Source organism: Megascapheus bottae, chromosome 6 (genome assembly GCF_031878675.1).
Source record: "Megascapheus bottae isolate mThoBot1 chromosome 6, mThoBot2.hap1, whole genome shotgun sequence".
Lineage (NCBI taxonomy): Eukaryota > Metazoa > Chordata > Mammalia > Rodentia > Geomyidae > Megascapheus > Megascapheus bottae.
Window position 1 is genome coordinate 83609512 of NC_143514.1, and position 25026 is coordinate 83634537.

The 25026-nt window shown below is 63.8% G+C and overlaps 2 protein-coding genes across 6 annotated transcripts in view; one reads left to right on the forward strand and one right to left on the reverse strand.

The window, feature by feature from the left end:
* The first annotated feature begins 16542 nt into the window (after positions 1 to 16542).
* Positions 16543 to 22123, forward strand: Faap20 (FA core complex associated protein 20). Of its 4 annotated transcripts, none has more exons than XR_016536025.1 (5): positions 16543 to 16630; positions 16710 to 16827; positions 20980 to 21048; positions 21212 to 21853; positions 22032 to 22123. XR_016536025.1 is itself a non-coding variant. In XM_090335989.1 (5 exons), coding segments are annotated over exons 1-5 (486 nt in total). In that variant the 5' UTR covers positions 16543 to 16571; the 3' UTR covers positions 21213 to 21302. The 4 variants fall into 4 exon arrangements, 3 of the variants coding, with proteins under 3 accessions (XP_090192115.1, XP_090192113.1, XP_090192114.1); XM_090335989.1 differs by lacking the exon at positions 22032 to 22123 and adding an exon at positions 17273 to 17511 and having other exon boundaries at positions 21212 to 21302; XM_090335987.1 differs by having other exon boundaries at positions 21212 to 22123.
* A 1302-nt stretch (positions 22124 to 23425) lies between these two features.
* Positions 23426 to 25026, reverse strand: part of Prkcz (protein kinase C zeta) — a 109570-nt gene continuing 107969 nt past the window's right edge. For both annotated transcript variants that reach the window (XM_090335990.1, XM_090335991.1), the window contains 2 exons: positions 24217 to 24332; positions 23426 to 23893 (listed from right to left, as the gene is read on the reverse strand). In XM_090335990.1, the coding sequence (XP_090192116.1) occupies positions 23806 to 23893; positions 24217 to 24332 (204 nt within the window). In that variant the 3' untranslated portion in view covers positions 23426 to 23805. The remainder of the gene's footprint in view (positions 23894 to 24216; positions 24333 to 25026) is intronic.

The window sequence follows — 25026 nt, forward strand, 5'->3', positions numbered from 1 at the left end:
GAAAGTTAATTAGATGAGGATGTCTTGAGCTCTGCACTCAGGCCTGCTGCGTGTGTGAGTGGCAGAGCAGGCTCCACCTTGAGGCTGAAACCCTCCCACTGGGCCTGCCAGGGTGATACCTACAGAAACCGGGCACCAAAGCCTGGCCCAACCCACCCAGATGCTACCCCCCCCTCCCGCCCGGCAGCAGCATTGTTCAGTGTTTGCTGTTTAAATGTTCTGTAGCAATAAACAAGACGGGAAGCCAGAACTAAGGGTGAGCACTCTTGACTTCAAGTAGGGAGCAAGGGCAGAGGCCAAATCCCCACTCAGCGCCACTGAGACGTAGAGACGATGAGGCTGGTATGGGACAGTCAGGTCACAGGTCCTCTCTAAAACGGGAACTGATAGTGGGCTTGTGTCAGGACCAGAGCCACGAAGGAGCTGCCAGTCTCTGAAGGAAGGGGAAACAGATCATTCCGCCTTCCGGCCCAGGGGCACCACACCCTTTGACGATGGACTATAGAGGCCAGGAAAATAGGATCCGTGGACTGCAGCACGAAACTGACCGATTAGCCGGGAGTGTGGCCTGGTGGTAGAGTGCTCGCCTAGCATGTGTGAAGACCAGGGATCCATTCCTCAGTACCACACACACAGAAAAAGTCAGAAGTGGTGTTGTGGCTCTAGTGGTAGAGCTCTGGTCTTCAGAAAGCCCAGGGACAGGGCCTAGGCCCTGAGTTCAAGCCCCAGGACCACCAAAAGCTCAATACATAAATAAAAAATAATCCAACCAGAAGTCTAAACTAAACATGTAAGTAACAAAGGAAAATGAGCTCTCACTTTCAAAAATACCCTAGTCTGGGGCAAGACCAAACATTGAGTAAGTCACCAGTTAAAGAGGAAATCAGAATGTAAGCTACAACACATCTTAAACTAAATAATAATGACAACACTAGCAACGTGTAGCTGATGCGTGTCAAAGCCATCAGTTTGCATATGGAAAGCAAAAAAAAAAAAGTTGCTTTTGCTGAGGGAAGGAAGCAACTGATATTTGTAACTCTTTTCTTCGCGTGAGTGAAGCTGCATTTCGCAGTTTCCAGAAGAAGCTGCGTTGGGTTTTCTTGGCCTTCCCTGTTGTTTGGGGACTGTTCTGGCTGGGAAGGACTTGCCCCAGGATGGAAGCTTGGGTGGGGTTCGTCTCCTCATCTCTGGGAGGCTCTGGGAGGCTCCAGAGCAGGGCCTGCTGTGGGGTGGCCGAGGCATTTGTGGAACCTGCCCCAGGGACGTGTCTGTGAACCGCTGGGTGTTGAAGACAAATGGGAACCGGTGGTGGCAAGCGGGCCATGTTGGGCAGAATCTCTAGGAACCTGCCTGCCTCTGCCAGGACCCACCCTGGGTTTGTTGTGGGGGGGAGGAAGGAAACATGGCTGCCTTTCTCTCGGGCCCGGGTGCCAGGCCACGGTACCTATTTGTCCACTCAACAGTACTGCTAGGCTGGAGGCTCCCTGCCAAAAGCAAGCTGGGCCCAGCAGGGTAGTGGTGGGCATCTGCCCTGACACTGGACCCACCCCAGGCCCAGGACAGGCTGGGGACGCGAGGCTGGCTCTCAGAACCCTCGCTGCAGAGGCTCCCGTCCCTGGCCTTGGAAGCAGAGGGTAGATGGGGCAAGGCGGACGGTCGCCCTCCCTGGGCAGCCCGTGTCCTGGCGCTGGGATGTGACCGGAGTCCGAGACACTGGGCAGGAAATGGGCAAGGTGCAGCCTGGACCAGCTACACGATGAGCCGCGCAGGGAGGCCTGGGCGCCCTGCGGCCCGCCCCGCCTGCTGGACCCTGTCCCCCCAAAGCGACCTGTGCTGCTCTGGAATGTGCAGAGCCCGGGGCTCCAACCCCACAGCACAGATCACAGTGGAGCCGCCTCACCTCCGTGCCCGGCAGGGCCTCAAGGCCAGGGCTCCCAGCCCCGAGGGGCGGAGGAGGCCAGCGTGAACCAGGACAGGGACTGCCCAGGACCTGAACCCGCTCTGCCTCCCCGGTGCTGGGAGAGGCGGCAGTCAGCTCCCCACACTGCACCAGGCCCTGGACGCCAGCTGGCCAGAGGCTGGGAGCACAGAGTGGGCCGCGCTGGGAGGGGTCAGGCAGACAGGACTTCCCTGAGAGGACTGAAGAAGAGTTGTGCTCGGGCCCCGGGGGTCCAGCAGGCAGCAAAGAGCAGTGAGGGGCTGCCAGCGAGGGCCTGCCTCCAGACACGCCCAGTTACCCCCACCAGCCACCAGCCGTGGAGGCAGGGAGAGAGAAGCCTCCAGGCCCAGCGGGGCCTGTCAGATCCTGCTCTTCTCCACCCCCACTCACCACCCCCTCGGTCGTCTCCCTGCAGCCCCAGGCCCCTCTCGGTCGTCTCTCTGCAGGCCCAGGCAGCCCCTCAGGAGCCCCCACCCCACCCCTTCCACCCATCCTCTGCTTTAGACTTTTTTTTTTGCTGGTTCTGGGGCTTGAACTTGGGGCCCCGTCCTCACTCAGCTGTTCTGCTCCCCGCTGGCATTCTACCACTTGAGCCACACCTCTACCAACGCTGGGTTTTGTGCTGGTTCTTTCTCGTTCTTTCAAGATAAAGAATCTGGAGGCTTTGTCTCCTCAAGCTGTTTCTCCTCTCCAACTGTGATTCTCAGGTCTCAGTTTCCTGAATAACTAGAATTCCAGGCGTGAGCCACCAGCGCTGTGCTTCAGGCCTTTCAAGTCCTGCCTCTCTGTTCCCTGCTCCGGACACATGCTCTATCCACACTGTGGAATTGTCTGTCCCCGCTCTGGCCTAGTGTTCCTCTTTGGCCTTCTAGTTGTCCCTTCCCTGTCAGGGCTGGCTGGCTTTCCTGGCGGCAAGCAGTCTGGAGACTCTCATGACATCTTTGTGGTGGGCAAGGCAGGCTGCCCCCGGCTGCCCGGGAGAAGGCCTCTGGCTGGCAGGGCCCAGGAATGCCTGGGGCCCCTGTCCCAGCCTTCTTGATGTCCACACCCCTCCCTGGACTCAGGGGGCACTGGCCACAGGACGGGACGTGGAGGGGTTCCAGGATGGGGTCCTGTCTCCTCAGGGAGGAGAATGGGAGCCTGGGAGTCCATCCTGCTTCGAGCCTGCCTCAGCAGGCACGCTGTTCCTGTGGATGGAGGGACGGGAGGGTAAGGAGAGCTGGGACCATGGGAAGAAGCCTTGCGGCCTTGGTCCTCACACCCAGTGCTGCTTCAGGGAGGGTCCTGGCTGGTCAGGCAGGCCTTGCTCTCACTCCCTGGCCCTGCTGGGCTGGTGGGGCGGCAGGGTGGACCTGGGCCTGTGGCTGCCTGGTGAGGGGCCAGCACAGCCACCTGCCAGCTCTACGCCCTGGCCAGGAGCAGCACTGATCACTCCCACCCTCCACCCCCGCTGCCCCCTGCCTGACTGCTCTTGCACCCCTCCAGGCCGCCCCAGCAGCCCCTTTCCCCACACCAGCCCTGGGCCCCTTCTCCCGAGGCCGGGCCTCCTCATAAATCCGAGCCACACTTGGTTCCGAGCAGGCCCCCTCCTGCCCGCCCGCCCTCTGCCGTCATTTCTGGCAGGCCTTGCAGTGAGCTCACTCATTACATAAGGCATGCGAGCTATTTCTTGGGGGAACAGCTCCCCCTTCGTGGGGCTCCATTTACCCTCGCCTTCTGCATTCTCCAACCACAAAGCCCAGGGAGGTCTGGGAAAGGCAGGCAAGACCCAAACTGGGTTGATGGGGGGGGGCTGTGCCCTGTCCCGCCTCCAGGCCCCTGCCTGCAACTGTATCTGCAAGGGGGGGGGGGGCTGCTTCCCAGATGCCCAGGACTGGGCACCCTAGGGAGTGGAGGGCAGAGACCAGGGGGGAAGGCAGGAAGGAAGGAGGGGAAGGAGGAGGGAGGCGGGAGGAAGGAAGAAGGGGCTCCGAGGGTGGACAGTCCCTTCCCCAAGATGGACTCTCCTCTCCGCTGGCACTCCAGGAGGCCTGAGGCTGCCGTCCCTTCCCAGGATGGCTGGGCCCGAGCCCGCCTTGCCCAGCCCGCAGCTGCATTCCACATTCCATTTGGTCAGGACAGAGGTTCCTGCCACCCCTTGAAGCACGTGTCTGGAAGGCCCCCCTCACCCCCTCCACGGGGTCTGCACGTTCTGTCCTGGGGACAAAGGCCCAGCTCCAGCCATCTGGGAAGTGGGGACCAGGACCTCCTGTGTGGCCGGGAAGGGAACCCAGGTGGTGCCACAGGTCCAGGGAGGCAGGTGGCCTGCGCTGGCCATGTCCAGGGGCCACCCCAGGCTTGCCCCCCACAGTCTGCCTGCAAGCGAGAGGCACCTTTCTCATGAGGCCGGCTATGCCAGTCGCTGTCCCACCCAGGCCCAGGAGGCAAGGACAGTCCTGTGCCCATCCCCCGTCCCCCCCCCCCCGCCTGCCTGCAGAGGCTGCCTGGGGAGGCCGGGACTTGGGCTGGGGGCAGGAAGCCAGCTCTACCCAGCAGGCTGGCCCGTCCCCTCTCTAAGGAAAGTATTCAGTGCAAGCAGCCTCTGCTCCCCACAAAGGAAAGGGGGTATGCTTGCCACCGCCCCTGAGGGAGCCTTTCCCTCAGGGCACAGACGCAGCAGGATGAGCGTCGAGGAGTGTGGGGGGGGCGTTCACACCCGGCACGGGCACCGGCACACCCCGTCCACGCCTGGCCTGGGTGCAGGGAGCTGGAAACCCCCAGTGGACCCCTCCTGCAGCCACGGGAACATATATTCCTTTCTCTTTTCAGACCGGGTTCTTGGAACTTACACCCTCTTGGGTTTGCTATTTTTACCCACCCTGAGCCTTCCGGTCTCCATGGTGACGCCTCCAAACAGCAGATTCCAGGCGGCAATGACGTCACCTCCCCTTTCCTGCCGCCCAGGCCTCTGAGCACTGCAGCCCGGACCCTTCCCCTCCCCCGCTAGCCTCCCCCCTCCCCCGGCCAAGACCCCAGGGTTCCACAGCCACACTGGGCCTGTCTTCCTCATGCTGGCCCGTCGTCAGCGTCCCTGGGAAGTGTCCCCCCACCCCCGCCCCCTGGGGCAGCCCTGCCGAGCCCCTTGGCAGAGGGCACGGGCCCAGGGGATTTGACCCAGAAGCAGCTGCCCTCCCACTCTGGGATCCCTGCCATGCCAGCAGCCCTGCCCTGTGGAGCTGCCACAGGCCCTAGCGGCTGGAAAGCAGGGGGCAGGCTGGCGCCAGCCTGCAGCCCGTCTGGCCTGGGAGCTCCTTGTGGCCCCTGACCAGCAGCCCGTTCCCAGGGGGGGGCCCGGTGCCACGGAACTTGGAAGGGGGTCAGTTTTGGATCAGGAACCAGTGAGCATCCAGACCCATCGAGGCCATCAGACCACTCTGGCCACAAGGCCTGGGCTATGGAGGGTCACTCTGAGTCCAGGTCTGCCAGGAGGAACCCTGAGTCTTGCCGTGGACTAAGGCATTAGCAGAAGCCGCCCAGAGTCTTGGAAGTGCTGGGAAGAAGGGACCGGTGTGATTTGGAGAGCTTGCTGTAGCCAGGGCTGTGCTCTGGGCCCAGACAGCCATGGAGGGACCCGATCCCGCCTGGGCCTTCTGAGCTAACACCTGGGGAGGGGGTACATACCGCCCACAGCCCCCACCGCAGCCCCAGAGGAAGGAAGGGGGAGCAGGGGGAGGTAAGAGCTTGTGGGCCTCGGACTGGAGCTGCGTGCTGCTGCCATAGCCAGAAGGGAAGGAGATGCCTAGCTGACCGTTCACGCATCCTCCTTGGCTCTTTACTTGGTCCCGGGGCTTGAGTCAGGGCCCGGCCGCTGTCCCTGAGCCCTTTTGCTAAGGCACACTCTATCACCTTGGGCCATAGCACCACTTCTGGTTTCCTGGTGGTTAAGTGGAGACGAGCGTCTCCCTGTCTCTCCCGCCCGGGCTGGCTGTGAGCTGCAGTCCCCCACCTCAGCCTCCTGAGTGGCTATGCAGACAGGCTTGAGCCCCGAGTGCCCCGCTCTTCTTAGCTCTTGACTGGCTGCGCTACAGAGGGGTGGAAGGGAGGTGGATTCTTGGCTCCAGCTTCTTCCTGCCCTCCCACTTGCTTTCAGGTAGGGAGTCTCTCACCTCACCCCCTGCCTCTGCCTGGCAGCGGTGGGTGCACCCACAGGCCTGGGCACGAGGCAGACAGCAGGCAGCCATCTCTAGAGCCCCACACAGACCCAGTCACTAACCAGGTGAGCACAGCAGGCAGAGGCTGGCCGTGGGGGCCTCACGCCAGCCCAGCCCCTGATTGCCCTGTCCTGAGGCTGGGACCAGGAGGACATTCTGAATCCCTGCAGAGCCTGGGACAATGGCTAGGCTGGCACAGGTAGATGTGGCTACACGAGGAAGGGGGGCAGAAGCTCTGAGTGGTCAGGGGGTGGGAGGGGAAAGAGGCCTCAGGGTTCCGTGGTGACGAGGCGGGCAGGAGGAGGGCTGAATGTCGAAGGGGGAAATTTCCCGGATGGGCCGCTTACCAAGCCCCAAATGACATAAGGCCGCCAAGCTCCACCGGCCTGTGGGCAGCCCCTGGGCTCTGTGTACCTTGGCCCCAGCCCTGCACCTCAGGGTTTTCGTGCCTGGCCCCAGGTCCTGGCCGACACTCCCCCACCCACTGGAGTGGTCCTCCCTTGCTCAGTCCTGCAGAAGCTGAGGGCCAGGAGAAGTGGGCATCTCGCCTTCGAGGGGAGGAGGGTGCTGCAAGTTAGACCCCGGGATAGGTGAGAATGTGAGCGGATCGCTCTCACCAAGCTTGCCAGGCAGAGCCAGCAGGAGACACAGCCTGTCCTCATGCAACACAGAGGCTTCCACGTTCCCCACTGGACCAGGCAGGGCTCGCAGGAGGGAGTCTAGTGGGGAGCTGGGGAGATGGCACAGGGGTTGGGGTTCCCTGGGAGGCGGGAGGCAGCATTCCCAGGGGAATGGCAGGCACAAGGGCTCTGAGGCAGGAGAGCCACTGGTTCTTCAGGGCCCGCGCTGGCGCTGAGGACATGGGGCAGGGGTGAGGGAGGGAGGGAGGAATGGAGACTGGATGGATGGCACGGGACCCCTAGGTTTACCCCCTGTGAGCCTAGGAGGCTCCCAAAGCCACAGCTCTACTGGCCAGGCTGGGAAGGCCCAGGGTTCTGGGGTCTCCTTGAGCCAAGAGCACCCTGTTATTCCCGCAGAAGAAAGGATGTGGAGTGGATGAGCGGAGACGGACATGGAGTAGATGAGGCTGTTTTCCTGAACATTTTGTTCCCAGCTCGGCCCCAGCCTGGCAGAGCCCTGGAGTGACGGGCCGGGGGAGGGCGCCACCTGGTCCAGGCCAAGCCCGGGAACCATGGCCACTGCCCTGCTGCTCCGGGCACGGGCACCTTAGCAACTTCAGAGGGTGGGAGGGAGGGAGGGCCCGACGCTTGGCACGTTTGGGCTTGGCTTTGTTGACCTGCCCACCCACTGTCCCACAGCACTGCAGGCCTGCTGCCAGCCTCCCCCACACCACACAGAGACCCAAGACCCCCACCCCCACCCCCACCCCATCCCTCCATCCCCCTCCAGGCTAGCACTGCCCAAGGTCTCCCAGCTCTGTGAGTAATATTTAACTTGGAAGAGGAGAAGTTAACAACAAGTTTGGATTGCAACCCACGTGCCAGGAGAGAAGGGAGGGGGAGGCATGTGGAGAGGAAAGGAGGGAGGAAGGGAGGGGGGAGGAAAGGAGGGGGAGAGGGCAAAGTTGAGAAGAAGAGAGAAGGAAGGGCAGGAGGCAGTGCTCATGGCAGCTCCAGCAGGGACCCCGGGGCCTTGGTTCCTTTGTGTGACCAAGGCCTTGGCTGAGGGCCACCGAGCTCAGGTCACTTGGCTGGCTGACCCATGTGGCTGAGCCCCTCCTCCCTCAAGCCTCAGTTTCCTCTACAGACACCATGGGTCAAGGCAGAACCCAGGGATCCCATTCTGAAGCAGAGAATCATACACACACACACACACACACACACACACACACACACGCATACACACACACACACACGCATACACACACACGCATACACACACACACGCATATACACACACGCACACGCACACGCACACACGCATATACACACACACGCACACGCATACACACACACACGCATATACACACACACACGCACACGCATACACACACACACGCACATGCACACACGCACACGCACGCACACACGCACACACACGCACACACACACGCACACACACACGCACACACGCACACACACATGCACACACACACACGCACACACGCACACACACGCACACACACACACACGCACACGCACGCGCACACACACACACACACGCACACACGCACACACACACACACGCACACGCACGCACCCACCAGCATTCCAAACACACGCGCACACACTGCTAGCAAAACAGCCCTGCCTGTAGCTCTGAGGCCTCAGCCCAAGCCTGGAAAAATCCATGAGGCAGAGCAAGGAGGAGTTTCCGGCGGGAGGGGAGGGCAGGCTTGGGGCGGAGGCAGGGCCCTTCCCGGGGCAGCTGTGCTGTCCCTTGAGGCCAGTCCCACGGGCTGACGGCCACGCAGCCGTGAGGCCAGGACTCCACTCAGCAGAAGCCTGGCTGTCCCTGGAACAGCTCCAGTCCTGCCTCCATCGAGGCTCTGCAGGAAGGGGAGGGGGGTTCCGTGGAGGTGGTGTGGGGGAGCCATACTAGGGGACTGGGGCACTCACCTTCCCGCCTCCATCCAAACGCCCTCAGAGCCCTGGGGCACCTCCAGCACTGTGGTCTTTCCTCCCTCACCAACCCACAGTGAGCCCCAAAGGGACAGGCCACCCTGGGCCCCACGCCACTCAGGACCTGTGCCACCCCATCAACAGGACTGAGGTCGGCCAGAGCCCCGGGCCCAGCACCAGGCGAAACACAGCCCCCGCTCCTCAGCCCCAGACAGGCCTGTGGGTTCCCGGTCACAGAAGTGAAGCTTCCCTGGTCCCCCTGGAGAAATGACCTCCGGGCCCCACAGCGGCTACGGGCTGCAAGGGGATGCAACTCCCTAGGACTCTTTTTTTTCTTTTTGTGCCAGTCCTGGGGCTTGAACTCAGGGCCTGAGCACTGGTGTTGGACTCTCTCAAGGCTAGCGCTCCACCACTTGAGCCACAGCTCCACTCTGAGCTTCTCCTATGTATGTGGTACCAAGGAATCGAACCTGGGTCTTCGTGCATGCTAGGCAAGCACTCTACCACTAGGCCAAACTCGCAGCCCCCGAGGACTGTGTCTTAGGGACAGGCCCCAGGACCTTCCATGCTCTTCTGCCTCCTTCTTGACACCCCAAACCCAACCACTGTCCACCTCCCCCTAAGCACACGTGGGAGGGGCACTGCCCATTACCGGGCAGTGGGCAGCTCTGGCTCTCTCCCCAGAGGAGCCAAGCCTGCGTGGAAACTCCCCTATCCATTCCTGGTCCGACGCTACCACCCTTCCACCTTCCAGCCACGCCCACATCTTCTGCCCACCAATGAGCACTGGCCTTCGGTTCAAGCTGAAAAGAAGAAACTGAGGCTCGGCCCCTCCTCTCTCCTGCAGGGGGATATTTTCTGGGCCCACAGTCCAGAAGGACTGACAGGTAAGGCACAGAGGGCTGGGCTTGGAGTGGGTGGGCAGGTCTCTGTGCCCCCTGGTGTGGCTCCCCTAGGACTGTCCCCTGGGAAGGGGCGTCAAGAGAGACACCCAGCCCCACAGCCCTGTGTGCAGAGCGTGCTGTGGGACCCGGCCTCTGCTTTCCAGCGTCTGGTCACTTTCTGCAGCCCTGGGCATTGACGTGTGTCTAGGCCAACGGGAGCCACACTTGACAGCAAGGGCTGGGCTGGCAGTGTGCACGCACACTCACGACTTGTACACAGATTATTTCCCTGCTGTACCAGACACGGTGATGATAAATGAAGGGAGCCGGGCGCGGTGGCTCACAACTCATCCCAGCTCCTCAGGAGCCTGAGATCTGAGGATCGAGGTTCAAAGCCAGCTCGGCACAGTAGGACCCTAGACTCTAATCTCCAGTATCCTCTAGGAAATGGGAAGTGGCTCCTGGCTCCAGGGCAGGGCGGTGGCCTTGAGCTGAGAGCTCAGGGACAGCACCCAGGCTGAGTTCAAGCCCCAAGACCCACAAAACACAACAGAGCAAAAAATGACATGAGCCTCCCTCCCCTCTCTCGCCTCTCTGGAGGGGGCTCCTGTCCACGCCTGTGGGAACGGCTGGCGACGTGGCCTGCGTGCACCTGCAGGTGAGATGGCCCGCGGGGGCGGCTGTGGGAATTAACCTGGCCAGGGGCAGCTCCCAGCCCCCGTGCCCTGCAGAAGGCCGGAGGGTCACAGGCCATCCCAAGGACACAGCACCAGCGCCTCTCAGGGGCTGACAGGGCGACAGCAGAATGCCGTGGCGAGGAGGAGCAGGCTCTGGGGATCAGCTGGAGGAGGGCCTTCAGTGGGCACCAGCTGCCCACTGGACAGGGCATTCAGGAGGTGGCTCGGACAGGCCCGGCTGCCAACCCAAGCCCTGAGTGTCTCCCCTGCTCAGGCTGCTGCCCAGGGCAGTTCTGGGGAACCAGGGTCTTGTCTAACTCCACCTCTAACCCAGGCAAGGCCTTGGGGCGCTGGCCACACCCCCAGGCACCCGCTCTCTCCGTGAAGTGGTGGACAGGTCTGCATCACGGCTGACCGGTCACAGCAAGGTGAGCCACGCAGGCCATGGCTTTCGGCAGCACTCGCCCCTGGGGACAAGACAGTGGGCCTTGGGCAGGTCCTCGCTGGGGGCGCATCAGGCTGGCCTGGGGGAGGAGCGGGCCAGTGGCTGGGACTGGCCCCCGACCCCCATGGGGGACCCACAGCGAGCGTCCTGACACCTCCCACGCCTTGGCCTGCCCTGGACCATGGCATGGGTAGGCGGGAGGTGGGTGTGAGGCCTGCTCGCCGTTTTTGCTGGCTCACTGGACAGGCAGCCTGGGAGCCTGGGAAAAGGGGCAGGGTGTGGGGGCCTTGGGGAGGCCCACTGTCCAGCTCAGAGGGGCAGGCAGGGGAATGCCCCACATCACACCCCTCCTGCCATGCTGGCAAAGGTTCACACGGAATGGGGTGACAGCTGAGGCCCACAGTGATGGGGGTGCAGAGGGGATACGGAGGGTCCAGGGAAGAGAGAAGCACCTGCTGAGGTGCCAGAGAAGGAAGGAGAAGACCCGGGACTCGAAGCTGGGGTCTTGGTTTGCCAGGTTGGTCTGAGCCTGGATCCTCAGTGGTCCTCCAGGGAGCACAAGGGTGGGGGAGAGGAATACTGGGCCCAAAGGCTTTCAAGTCCTCTTCCCTGACACTCTGCGAGGCTCCCCAGGAACAAGCACAAGCCATACCCCCCGGGGGTTGTACTTCTTTCCTTCCTTCTCATGGGCGTTCTGGTGCCCTCTAGGAGGTACTGTCAAACTCTGAGAAGCTGCTCACTGTGCACGTAGCCCTGATCCTCTGGTGGGGTCTGGCTTTTCCACTGGCCTCATCTCCCAGTCCTCCCAGGAGGAGGACTCTGTGGGCTAGAGTGCAGATTTCAGCACAAGGGGCTTGCTTAGCATGCCAGAGGCCCTGGGTTCAAGCCCTACCACCAGAAAAACAAAAGACCTCCTTCCGAAAAAAAAAAATCCCAAACAAAAACAAACACAAAGCCAGAGGCACTCAGCAGCGGTGGGGGCCAGGCCTCCCGTGGCTTGTCAGCTTCTGGTGTCTCCAGCACCTGGAGAGTGCAGGGGCGGCTGGCAGGTGGCTGTGACAGGCACTGGACCGGTGTCACAGCGCCCAGGCTGCGCCTTCTGCTGATGACTTTGCTCAGCGCAGCCAGGATCTGCTATGGACGGCTCCACGAGGGCCGTGGAGACAGACGGGGCCTGGCTGTGCTGTGGGAGGGCCGAGGTGGACATGAGCACGGGGTCAGGGCACCAGAGCAGAGCCCGCCTCCTGGACAGAGGCCTGACATGGACAGGGTCCTGGGCAGGAGAACCCCAGGGAGGGCGCTGCCTGCCTGCTGTGAACGCGGACAAGTGAGCAGGCGGGACAGCAGGCAGATGCCCCTTAGCTGCGTGTGTGTGTGTGTGTGTGTGTGTGTGTGTGTGTGTGTGCGTGTGCGTGCATGCATGCGCGCAGGTGCCCGTACTGGAGTTTGAAGTCCGGGCAGGTCACTCTGCCTTAGCTGTTTCACTCAAGGTTGGCACTCTACCACTTGAGCCACAGCTCCGCTTCTAGCTAGCTTTTTTGGTGTTTAATTGGAGGAGTCTCACCGACATTTCTGCCTAGGCTGGCTTTGAACCTTGATCCTCAGATCCCAGCCTCCTCAGCAGCCTGGATTGCAGGCGTGACCGCTGCACCCAGCCTCCTTAGCTCCGAGAGCTGAGATGGACGCTAGCCTGATTTCTGGCGGTCCTGGCCATACCTTGGCCGTGAGGAGGTACTGGGGTGGGGGGCAGGGCACCTGCCTGGCCCGGGCCCCTGACCCTGCGTGTGGGCCTGAATGCTTGGACTGCTGCCGGGTAGCTTCTGTGATGTCGCCCAGGCAACACTCTCAGCAGCCTGTCTACCTGGCACTCCTGTGCCCATGCTGCCATGCCTGGCTCCAGGCAGTCTTGCCCGTGGAGCATCCAGGCCCACAGATGTGCCCCCCAGCTGTGCCAAAAGCTGCCTGGGTGATGGGTGGCCCAGGCCCTCAGCCTTCCTCTTGCAGCCAGCAGGTCTTGCCAGGCACCTGCACAGACGCCCGCTGCTCTGCCATGGCGGGGGGGATTGGAATGCAAACAGCTGAACACCACAGACGCGAACCCATGCAAGCTGACCACTGCAGATTCCATCTGGAGACTGAAAGCCTGTGCTGCTTCTAGGCGGGTTGTGTGGCCAGCCTGATCCCATTTGCAGGGTAGGCCAGGGTGAAGCCCAGCGCTCAAGAAGCCAAGGAAACTAGAGCAACCTGCACTGCTCCACAGCTCCAGCTCTATGAGGGGGACACGTCAGGGCCCCGCTGGGACCCTGGGGAGGTGAGATGCCCACCATGGTGGACGCACAAGGCCAGGCCAGTGGGAAGACAGATGGCGCCCAACAATCCCTGTTTCTGGAAACAGCTCCTGGGGTGGAGTTGAGGGCTTCCTTTAGGAGGCGTCCCCAGTGGTGGCAGAGCCCACGAGAGAGGCCCACATGAAGGCTGCTGCCCACAACATCTGCTGTTTTGCCCAGCGCAGCCTCCTGAGAGACGCAAGTATTCTGTAAACAAAAAAAAGCCTTATAAAAACGGCTGTTTCAGGGACCAGGAGCGTGGCCTGGTGGTAGAGCGCTTGCCTCACATGCACAAAGCCCTGGGTCCGGATCCTCCGAACCACATTCACAGAAAAAACCAGAAGCGGTGTGAGGCTCAAGTGGTGGAGCTCTGGCCCTGAGACAAGGACAGGGCCCAGGACTGACAAAAAGAAAAGGCTCAGGGCCTCTCCTTCCCAGGCCGGTTTCTGACAAGGATCCTCAGATCTCAGCCTCCCGAGCAGCTCGGACTGCAGGTGTGAGCCACTGGTGCCGGGCTCACCAAGTTCCACTTTACACCCGAGTGTGGTCAATCATGGTAACTCATTTCCACTTACTCCATGAGGGTCCTGCGGACGGGGGGCTGGGCAGCGGTGGCCACACTGGGTGGCCACGCCCCCTCGGCTCTACCCTTGTGGAGGGATGACACTGGCCTCACCTGGTGCCCTCCCTGGTGGCTGTGGGCCAATGACACGACCAGGGAGCAGCCCCGAGCGGCATCTTTCTCGGGTGTCCTGGGAGCCCCAATCTCAGAGGACGCTGGCTCTGCCAGATGGTGCCCTCTGGCCTGGGGTCAACAGCCAAGCATACATGAGGCCAAGGGTAGCCAGAGCCAGGGGACAGTGGGCCCACCTCCGGTCCCAAGGGCCTCGGACATCTGCCTGGTCAGGCCTTAAAGGAGCCCAATGTCCTGGGGCCAGCCCTCAGCCTGCACAGTCAGCTAGGCTGACCACACCTCCCTCCCCTACCTCGCTCTGCTCCTCCTATGCCAGGCGGAGGGGACCTGAGATCCCAGCAGGAGGGGCCTGGAGGAGCTGGGGCTCTGAGGACTCTGGGGAAGCTCCCAGTTCAGGCCCGGTGGGGGCTGGGGCCTCCTGCCTGGAAAAACTGCAGCCAGGGCAGCCGTTGAGCACAGGGGCCGCTCCCGTTTCTGCCTGGGGGCCAACGCCAGGAGAGAGGCCAGGATGCCTCACCCAGGCCCGCACTTGGGCCAGTCAGCACGGGCCCTGGCCTGGCTGCTGGCTGTGTGGAGGCCTCCTTGGGCAGCAGCTGCCAGATCTGCACCACCTCTTGTGAGGGGCCGGGCTCGGGCTCAGGTGCGCTCCCAGGCTGGGCTCCGGCTCTGGTGGGCTCGGGCTTGGTGGGCTCCGGCTTGGTGGGCTCTGGCGGGCTCCGGTTCTGGTGGGCTCCGGTTCTGGTGGGCTCCTGGGTTGTGCTCTGGCTCGGTGGGCTCCTACTCGGGTGGGCTCCCAGGCTGGGCTCTGGCTCGGTGGGCTCTGGCTCTGGTGGGTTCCACTCTGGTGGGCTCCGGCTCTGGTGGGCTCCAGCTCGGTAGGCTCTGGCTCTGGTGGGCTCCTGGGAGGTGCTCCGGCTTGGTGGGCTCCTGCTCGGGTAGGCTCCCAGGCTGGGCTCCGGCTTGGTGGGCTCCGGCTCTGGTGGGCTCCGGCTCTGGTGGGCTCCCGGGCTGAGCTCCGGCTCTGGTAGGCTCCGGCTGGCTGGGCTCTGGCTCTGGTGGGCTCCGGCTCGGTGGGCTCTGGCTCTGGTGGGCTCCTGGGGCTGGGCTCCAGCTCTGGTGGGCTCCGGCTCTCGTGGGCTCCTGGGCTGGACTCCGGCTCTGGTGGGCTCCTGGGCTGGGCTCTGGCTCAGTGGGCTCCTGCTCGGGTGGGCTCCCAGGCTGGGCTCCGGCTCGGTAGGCTCCGGCTCTGGTGGGCTCTGGCTCTGGTGGGCTCCTGGGCTGGGCTCCGGCTCTGGTGGGCTCCGGCTCGGTGAGCTCCGGCTCTGGTGGGCTCCCGCTCGGTGGGCTCTGGCTCTGGTGGGCTCCTGGGGCTGGGCTCCAGCTCTGGTGGGCTCCAGTTCTGGTGGGCTCCCGGGCTGGGCTCCAGCTCTGGTGGGCTCTGGTTCTGGTGGGCTCCTGGGCTGGGCTCTGGCTCTGGTGGGCTCCGGCTCTGGTGGGCTCTGGCTCGGTGGGCTCCAGCTTGGTGGGCTGGGTTCTGGTGGGCTCCGGCTCTGGTGGGCTCTGGCTCAGTGGGCTCCGGCTCAGTGGGCTCCGGCTCTGGTGGACTCCTACTGGGCTGGGCTCCAGCTCGGTGGGCTCTGGCTCTGGTGGGCTCCCCCGCTGTCCTGGTCTGGTGGACTCTCAGGGGCCATGCTACCCCCTCTCACACTGTGGTGCACTCCTGTCATCAGGACACACAGGAGGGACACTTTGATGGACGGGGAACCACGGCACATGGCAGGAAGGATCCATGGAGACTAGGAATGTGGGGACAAACCATCTGAGCTCATCAGGGTGCCGGCAAGCCTGGGGAGCCAGGGTCCAAGGCGTCCCTGGCAGCCGCCTGTCCTCGCCCAGGCTGCGGGGAAGCGGCGGGGCCTGGGCCTCTGCTGCCACCGAGTGGTCGGTGGTGGGGTTGCCCCGCAAAGGGCCAGGGCCGCCCGCCCTTCCTCCAGCCCTGGGCTCCCCCTCCTGGTCGGCCTGCTCCACTCTGCAGGGAGGCCTACAAGGCTGACCCTAGACGCGCAGGACCTGAGGAGGGGAGGAGGGACCCCGAGGCCTGGACCCCGAGGAGGGACCCCGAGACCTGGACCCCGAGGAGGGACCACGAGACATGGACCCCGAGTCCTGGACCCCAAGGAGGGACCCGAGGAGGGACCCCGAGGCCTGGACCCCGAGGTCTGGACCCTGATGAGGGACCATGGACCCCGAGGAGGGACCCTGAGATATAGACTCCGAGGCCTGGACCCCGAGACCTGGACCCCGAGTCCTGGACCCCAAGGAGGGACCCGAGGAGGGACCCCGAGGAGGGACCCCGAGACATGGACCCCGAGGCCGGAAGCTCAAGCCCGGGACCCCGAGGCCGGTGCTGGCCCAGGCATCCCCTCGGGTCCCCTTGGCCGACTCCCTCTCCAAGGGGAGCGTCTGGGCCTAGGTCCCAAATCTTCCACTCCAACAAAGAGGTCCAGCCGGGGAGACGGGGGCGGGGGGCCGGTGGGGAGCCCGGGGATTCGGCCCCGTCTAGTCGGATGCCCCGCCCCGCGGCCCCGCCCTCCAGAGGCCCCGCCCCGTGACCACGCTCCCCGTGGGCCCCGCCCTCCCGAGGGCCCCGCCCCGTGACCACGCCCCGCAACCCGCCCTCCTCCCGAGGCCCCGCCCCGTGACCACGCCCCGCAGCCCCGCCCCCGTGGGCCCCGCCCTCCCGAGGCCCCGCCCTGTGACCACGCTCCCCGGAGGCCCCATCCCCGGAGGCCCCGCCTCTCCCTCCCGCCGGACGCGCGCGCCGGGCGGGCGGATGCAGGCGGCGCGGAGGCCGCCGGGGAGGCTGAGCCGCCGGCGGCCGCCCCGGGACGGGTGAGGAGGGGCCGGGCGGGGCGCGGGGCCGGGCCCACGTGCGCCCCGGTCCCTAACCTCGCCCCTCCGCCCCCGCCAGGCTTCCCCCGGGCTCTGCCTCCGAGGGCGCCGAGAGCGAGCCGTGGGCGGCCCTGCTGCGCGCGGCCGGCGTGGGTCGGAGCCCGGACTGCGAGCCGCTGCCCGCCCTTCCTCGTCAGGTGGGTCCGCCGGGCGGGGCGGGGGGACGGCGGGCGCGGGGCGGGGGACGCGGGGCGGGGCCTGGACGGGGCGGGGCCTGGGCGGAGCCCGGGCGGGGCGGGGGGGGACGGCGGGTGCGGGGCGGGGCCGAGGCCGGGGCGGGGCCTGGGCGGGCCCGAGCTCTAGGCGGGGCCCGGGCGGGGCCGGGGCCTGGGCGGGGCGGGGGGGGGGGGACGGCGGGTGCGGGGCGGGGCCGAGGCCGGGGCGGGGCTTGGGCGGGGCCGAGCTCTAGGCGGGGCCTGGTCTGGGCGGGGCCCGGGCGGGGCCGGGGCCTGGGAGGCGGGGCCTGGCCTGGGCGGGGCGGGGGGGACGCGGGGTAGGACGGGGCCCGGGCGTGGCGGGGGACGCGGGGCGGGGCCTGGGAGGCGGGGGTACCGGCCCGCAGCCCCCGCCTCCGCTCCGCAGGACCCGGAGCCCCGCCCCGCCGGCCCCGCTCCCCTCGAGGTCTTCACCGTGGGATCCCAGGCCTTTTCCTGGACGCCCTTTCCGCCGGCCCCAGGGGCCCCCGGCGGAGCCCGCCGGCCCCGGGAAGGACGCCCGGTGCCTGATTCCAGCGGGGCCCCCAGCGCCCAGGAGCCGCCGCCGGGGCAGGGGCCGCGGGCCCTGCAGAGCTGCCCCCCGTGCGGGAAGGAGACCGACCCCCAGTGAGTGCCAGAACCCGGGGCAGGGAGCCATGCCTGGGGGCTCGGAGGGGAGGAGGAAAGGGGGAGGAGGAGAGAGGGGAGGGGGGAGAGGGGAGGGGGGAGAGGGGAGCCCCGGGGGGAGAGGGGAGGGGGGGAGAGGGGAGCCCTGGGGGGAGAGGGGAGGGGGAGAGGGGAACCTGGGGGGGGGAGGGGAGAGGGGAAGGGGGGAGAGAGGAGCCCGGGGGAGAGAGGAGCCCGAGGGGAGAGGGGGGCCCTGGAGGGAGACGGGGGGGGGGGGGGGGGGGGGGAGAGGGGGCGGGGGGAGAGGGGAGAAGGGGAAGGGGGGAGAGGAGAGGGGGGAGAGGAGAAGGAGGGGAGGGGGGAGAGGAGAAGGAGGGGAGGGGGAGAGGGGAGGGGGGAGAGGGGAGGGGGGGAGGGGGGAGAGGAGAGGGGAGCCCCCGGGGGAGAGGGGAGGGGGGGACGGGAAGGGGAGGGAGAGGAGAGGGGAGCCCCAGGGGGAGAGGGGAAGAGGGGAGAGAGGAGCTCGAGGGGAGAGGGGGGCCCTGGAGGGAGACGGGGGAGGGGGGAGCCCGAGGGGAGAGGGGAGGGGGAGCCCGAGGGGAGAGGCCCTATGAGCCCCCTGCCTCCCCAGCCAGCCCAGCCCAGAGAAAGGAAAACCAAGTCTCACACCTGCAGGCCGGTGGGCCGGGCCTCGGCTCCAAGCCAGCCCTGGGTAGTGAAATCTGGGAGGCTTATCTCCACTGACCCAGCAAAAAGCTGGGAAGGGGGCATGGCTCGAGTGGTAGAAGCACCAACACGAGCACAGAAGCCTAGGGGAGCCCCTGCAGCCCGAGTCTTAGTCCTGTCAAGGTGTGCACTTCCTGTGCGGAAAATGAACTCTGTTCCAATGACGGGGTCCAGTTTGGGGTTCTGCCCCTGGGCTCCATGCCAGAGGGTCGGGGGCATTTTCATCCCCTCCTCCCAGGAGCCCAGGGGGGCCCCCAGCCCCGGAAATCCCATGACTGCCCCTGGAGCAGATGACATTTTCAAGATGTCCTTTTTTTTGAGTCTTGTCTCTCCCTGTTTATGGAGATAGGACCCACTTGCACTGCCATGTTGAATCCAAGCTGCTCCCTGAGCTGGGCTGAACACAACCCCCAGTTCCTGCCAGGTTGAGTCAGGACAGCCATGGGAAGCAGAAATAGCCTAGAAAGGGGGTGGGCTCTCTAGTTAGTCAAGGACACTTCCAAACCAAAACACCAAGCCAGCAAGGCCTGGCTTTTCCACTGGGTGACATCTTCATCTGTCATGGTGGAGGCCCTGGGCCCGCCCCATCCGGCCCCCCCTCGCTCATGGACTGGTTTGTGGTTTGGCCCAGGACAGGTTGTGGCTGGCCTTGTGTGCGTGTGCCCACCTGCGTCCCTAGCCTTACTTCTGGCTGGGTACCAGCCACCCTGCCTGTACAGCCACGCCAGAGCTTGCGCCCAGCACTGTTCCTCCTCTCTTGATTGTCCCCAGCTGACCCAGGCCAGCCCTGGCAGGAAGAATGTTTTCAAGGCCATGGGGCCTTGGCTTTTGCATGGACAGGCGCCGTGACAGGAGCGCCAGGCCAGGCTGCCGGAACGTTTTCTCCCAGAGTCCGGGCTCCCGAGGCCAGTGGTTCTGATGTCTCTGCAGGGCTTGCATTTCCAGAGGGTCTAAAAAGATTGTGGAGCAGAGGTTGAGTAGGGGAGCAAGTGGCTCTCATTTTGAGCATTCTTGCACGGTTGCGTGAAGGCTTGGCAGAGAGCCTGGATTTCTGGTGTGGGGCGTGGGGAAGTAGATTCAGGTCCTAGCGTGTCACCGGACCCTGAAGGAGAGAGCGCGCCTGCTGGGCCAGAACTCAGCCCCTGAGGCTGCGGCTCCTTCTGGCCTCCCCTGCACAGTGCTCTGGGGCTGCACTTGGTTGCAAAAGATGCAACACAAGAAGGCCATCTGGGTGCGGGGGCCAGCCTGGCAGACCCTGCCGTGAGCACCCTGTCGGGTGCATCCTGAGGAGAAGGCCGTCCCCTTCCCAGGGGGCTGGCACAGCCCCCACCATTTCCTCCGTGTCCTAGCTTTGTCCCAGTCACTTCAGGGTGACAGGGGCATCTGCCAGTCTTGGGCTTGAACTCGGGGCCTGCACACTGTGGTTGGGCTTTCTCAAAGCGAGAACCCTACCCCCTAAGCCAGGGCTCCACTTCCAGCTTTTACTGTGTATGTGGCACTGAGGAATTAATTGGACCTAGGTTTTTGTGCGTGCTAGGCCAGCACTCTACCACTAGGCCACACTCCCAGCCCTGCTTTTTTTTTTTTTTTTTTTTTGCCAGTCCTGTGTTTGAACTCAAGGCCTGAGCCCTGTCCTTGGACTTTCTCAAGGCTACAGCTCTACCACTTGAGCCTCAGCGCCACTTCCAGCTTTTTTTCTATGTATGTGGAACTGAGGAATCGAACCCGAGTCTTCGTGCATGCTAGGCAAGCACTCTACCACTAGGCCAAACTCCCGGCCCCCTGCTCATTCTTTTTGAGATAGGGTTTCACTCCCTGTCGGGGACTGTGCCACCTTGTCTAGCTGTGTTGGGGTAGGGGTGTCTTAGGTTTTCTGCCCAGGCTGGCCTGGAACTGAATAGCTAGATTACAGGATGAGCCACAGACACCCAGCTGCCTGTCCCCTGCCTGTTCCTGTGAACTCGAGGCTTCACATTTCCTAGGCAGGTCTCTGCCACTTGAGTCACGCCCAGGCTGGCCTTGCACTGTGGTCCTCCAGTGTCTTCTAAGGAGCTGGAAGCACGGGAGTGAGCCCGAGGCCGGTGGGCTTGGCACTGGAACTCTTCAGCCATGGTGTGTAAGGTCTTTTCGGCAAGACTGGGCATACTCCAGGCACGCCGCTAGCCAGCGGGCAGGCCCTGGCAGCTCTGTGAACCCAGCCTGCAGTGCCCACACGCAGCCTGCATGGCCGTCAGTGGGTCACGTGAGGTGGGAGGCAGCGCTGCCTGCTGTCCAGGTGCTGATCAGGCTCTCGGGCCCTGGGCAGGTCTCCCTCCAGAGCCCGTCTCAGGGCTGGGTGGGGGTCCCTGCTGCCACTGCATCCTGGGTGGCACCGGACCCTGCTTGCAGTGCCTAGTGGGCTGCTTTTCTGAAGAACCTGGTCTGTCGTGGCCATGGGTTGATGGCTGGGCCCAGTGCTTGAGCTTCTGTTGTGCACAGGTCCTGGGTGCCAGAGGCTCTGCCCTGCCTGTGGCCTGCAGCTGGGCAGGGGTCTGGGGTGCATGGATGCTAAGTGAAGACCTGGTTGAAGCCTCCCGCCTGTGGGCTTTCCTGGACAGCAGGGCTTGGCCAGGGCCTTGAAGGCAAGGGGAGCTGGGGAGGGCAGGGCTCGTCCACCCCCACTGCTGGCTGGAAGGTGTGGCAGGGAGGGGCGAGTCGGTGACCCCTCAGTGGATGCGTGATCTATTCTCTTTTTCCCCTCAGGCTGGACCCGCTGGGCATGGACGGCCACATAGCCCAGTGCGTGGCAGAAGGCACAGAGGACGTGGCGTGGTGAGCCCGAGAGGCCTGTGCTGGGCCCAAATACAGACGTTTCTGGCGTTCAGCGCTGTTTCTGCTCACTGGTGGTCCTGGGGGCCGGGGCGGGTGGGGGATGCTCCCGCAGACCAGGCAGTGGACTGTCCACAGCTGTGGCCTCCTTTCTTCCTGTGCTCAGATGCCCGCACCGTGCAGACAACCCTCACGGTGGAGACCTCCCTCTGCGCTGGGGACGTGGGGGCCTCGGGCTGACGGCGCAGGTCGGGAGGTGCTGGTGTGGCAGGCACCTGGCACGCGAGCCTCCACACGAGGAGCAGGACATGAAGGACAGGCAGATGCTCGAGGCTGGCCTGGGAAGGCGGCTCTCCTCTCCAGGGATGTGCCCAGGAGGGCGGGGCAGAGGGCAGGTCAGGGACCTGAGCATGGTGGCTGAGAGGTCCCAGGACTGGCTGGGGTGCAGGTGGCATATTCAGCTCAGGTCCAAAGGTTCTGGCCCAGGCGGCCAGGGCAGGACCTGTTCATCTGAGGTCAGAGACTGGAGAGCCAGGAGCTGGGGCGCCATGTTGAGTCTGGAGTCCCGGCACAGCCAGGGAGAATGCACCCATTTGATTTCTTCCACGGATTGGGGGTGCCCACCAAGGGCAGTTCTCCCTCGAGGTGTCCTGATGGTGTGGTCCTGAGCATCAGGCTCGTACATCTAACACACCCTCTGGAAGAGCACAGCTGGAGAGGCAGAGGGGCTTGGAAAGAGAGGGCACCCAGGAACCACTGCCGACATCAGCAGAGGAGCCAGCAGGCTGCAGCAGAAAACCACTCTGAGGTGAGGGCGGGCAGTCTGCTGTGGGTCTGTCTGTCCCAAGAAGCTTCTGGAAAACCTATTTCTGTGCACATGCTGGGTCGGGGGCTTGAACTCAGGGTCTGGGCATCATCCCTGAACTTTTGTGCTCACAGCTGGTGCTTTCCCACTTGAGCCACAGCTCTACTTCTGACTTTGGCAGGTTGAGTGGAGGTGAGAGCATAGGCTTCCCTGCCCAGGCTGGCTCTGAACCCAGATCCTCTGATCTCAGCCTCCTGAGTGGCCAGGGTGGCAGGCGTGTGTGAGCCAGTGGGCCCAGCGGAAACTTTAGGTCTGAGACTGGCACTCAGACTCCATCCCTGGCACCTTGGCACATCTCCAGCCCCAGCGCCTTTCTTTTCCTAACAGAAACAAGAACAATAGAACATTTTCATCCAAGTTTGTTTAATTACCGGGTGTGAGGACTGTGAAAGGCTGTCCGGGAGACACATCCAGCTCCTGCACAGGCCGCTGGGGCTCACGCGCTTTCACAGGACAAGGGCTCTCCAGCCTGGGGCCATTGGCAAATGTTAGGGTTTCCCCCAAACCACACTTCAATACATGCTCCTCTCCTTTGCATTTATATAACAAATTGCTGAGTACAAACTAATGATTCTGATGGTGCGGTGTGATTCCCACATCCGCCTCAGATGCCAGCAGCCTGGCTGTGCCCAGGGGAGTGGCCAGGAGAGGCTGGGGAGACGGTGGACGCCAGGGCCCCGGGTGCCGGCGGCTGTGCTGAGGGCAGATGGGACCTCGTGGGCCTCGGGGCCCTCAGACACCACACCCTGGTTGTGAAGTTGGCTCCCGTTCTGCTTTTGTTTTTAGACCAGTCCCTGGAGACGGCGTCCCCGTTGGGCACTGGTAGTGCGGGCTGGAATGTGACCAGAGGTGAACCCCACGTGGGGCAGAGAAGCCAGGGCCCATGGGCCCCTGGGCGGTGGCAAGATGGGGTGACAGCCTCATCTCCATTCTCTAGCTGTGGCTGTACCAAGCCACCCAACTTGGGAAGCAGCCTGGCTCACGCCACCCACTGTGGGGCTCTCGCCCGGCCGGGCGCTCCCATGGCGTCCAGGGCTGGCCTTCCCTTATGCCGCATCTGTGGCGGGGGCAGTGCGCTCCAGGGCTAGGGGTGGCACACGTGTCTTCACAAGGTTCTGAGTATTGTGTTACTGATAAAAAGGGATTTTCCCCAAATCCCGTACTAGTAAGATGTCTAGGAGGCCCTGGCTAGTGTCTTCAGGACACATTTTGTGTGTATTCGGTCTCAACTTTTTCTTTTTGGTGTGCTAGCACTGGATTAAATCTCCACAGCCCCGTTTCCCTCCTGACAGGCCAGCGAGCCGGGAGCAGTGCCCCTGCCCACACCAGCTCCCTCCGCGTGCCACGTGTCGTGTTGGGTGTTAGAACCTGGAGCTTACCGGGGCGTGGCCAAGGTCAGGGGCGGCCGCCGTCCTGCGTGGGACGCTGCGTCTCGCCTGCGGGGCAGCGGCTGGGCAGTGGGAGTCTTGGGGACACCCGGCAGTGCCACTCAGAAAAGAGGCAGCGGAGGGCAGCTTCAACATCAGCGGTACACTTTATTCCCCAGGACAATGCACGCGCCCTTTCCCGGGGGGCACGCAGCGCAGGGCTGTGTCTCTGCGGAGAATGCACCTTGGGTGGTGTGAGCGTGTCCCCCTCTGCAGGGCCACCACGCTGGACAGACGCGATGCAGGCACAGCAAGCGATGCCTCCAGCACAAAGCCTGCCTCCTGGGGCCAGGCACAGGGCTGCTTGGCCCAGAGCACCCGCCGGGCGCCTCCCTCCACGGTCTGGGCAGCCAGCGTCCCTCCCTGGCTGCCTGGGGCCACGTGCCCAGCCTGGCATGCATACGCTGTGGTTAGGATGAAGGTACAGGGTCATTCACAGGTGTGTCCACGACAGAGACGCACGGCACCTCACACAGACTCCTCGGTGGAGAGCAGAAGCGGGTTGATGTACTCAAAGCCCTCGAACTCGGACTGGTCAATCCTCTTTATGACGTCCCTGGGAGTGCAGGACAGAGTGCGCTGTGACTGCCAGGGCACTCCCTAGCCTGGAGAAGCCTGTCCTCCCTGGGCAGGCGCTGGGCACCACTGGGGGGGGAGGCTCCCCATTGTTGGTCGGGCCTGAACTCAGGGCTGGGTGCTGTTCCTGAGCTTTTTTGTTCAAGGCTGGTGCTCTACCACTTAAGCCACAGCTGCACCTCTGGTCTTTTGCTGGCTACTTAGAAATAAAAGTTTTATGGCCTTTGCTGCCCAGGCTGGCTTTGGGCCCTGACCTCAGATCTCAGCCTCTGGCGTCTGACGGGCCCCTCCCCCTGGACTTACTCGTCGTCTGGGGTCAGCTGCACGGGCTCACTGGTGAACTGCGTGTCGAAGTTGTCCAAGCCATAGTCGTCTGTGATCTGGGGCTGGAAGGGCGGCAGGGCCTGCTTCTTTTCCAGCTGGGAACGAAGCCCAAGGAGGGTGGGTCAGCAGCGGGCTTGGCCAGGCTGAGCCCTCAGCATGCGCTTGTGGCTCCAGTGGCTGCAGGAAGTTCCGCCTGGCACCCGAACACCAACGGTGTTTCCTTAAAACATCAGACCTGAGGGGAGCTGCACTGCCAGAAAGACTCAGCTTGAGCTAAAAAATGCTGGGAGTGTGGGCTGCATGGACTACAGCCTGGTGTAGAAGAGGAGCCCCGGGCCAGTGGCCTCCAGTCGCTGGAACCAACCTCCCTCCCTCCCTGGACACTGTCCCTGAGCTTTCTGGCTCAAAGCTGTGCTCTACCACTTGAGCAGACATCCCATTTCTGGCATTTTTGAGTTTACTGGAGAAGAGTTTCATGAATCTTTCCTGCCTGGTCTGGCTTTGAACCGTGATCTCAGCCTGCTGAGTGGCTAGGGTCACAGGCCTGAGCCACCCCCACCCACCCAGCTTGCAATTTTCCTTTTTAACTCTCCTAAAGGCACAGCCGCCTCCCCGCCTCCCCAGAGGGGCCGTCACGCGTCGGGAGGGTCCCTCAGCCACACCCACGCAGGCTCCACCACACAGACACAGGCACCTGCTAGCCAACACAACAGGGTGTTCCCCCAAAGTTGAGCCACAGTGCCGGTGGGTGGGGAGCGGGGTACACCCACTCCCTCTTCCTCCCTTTCA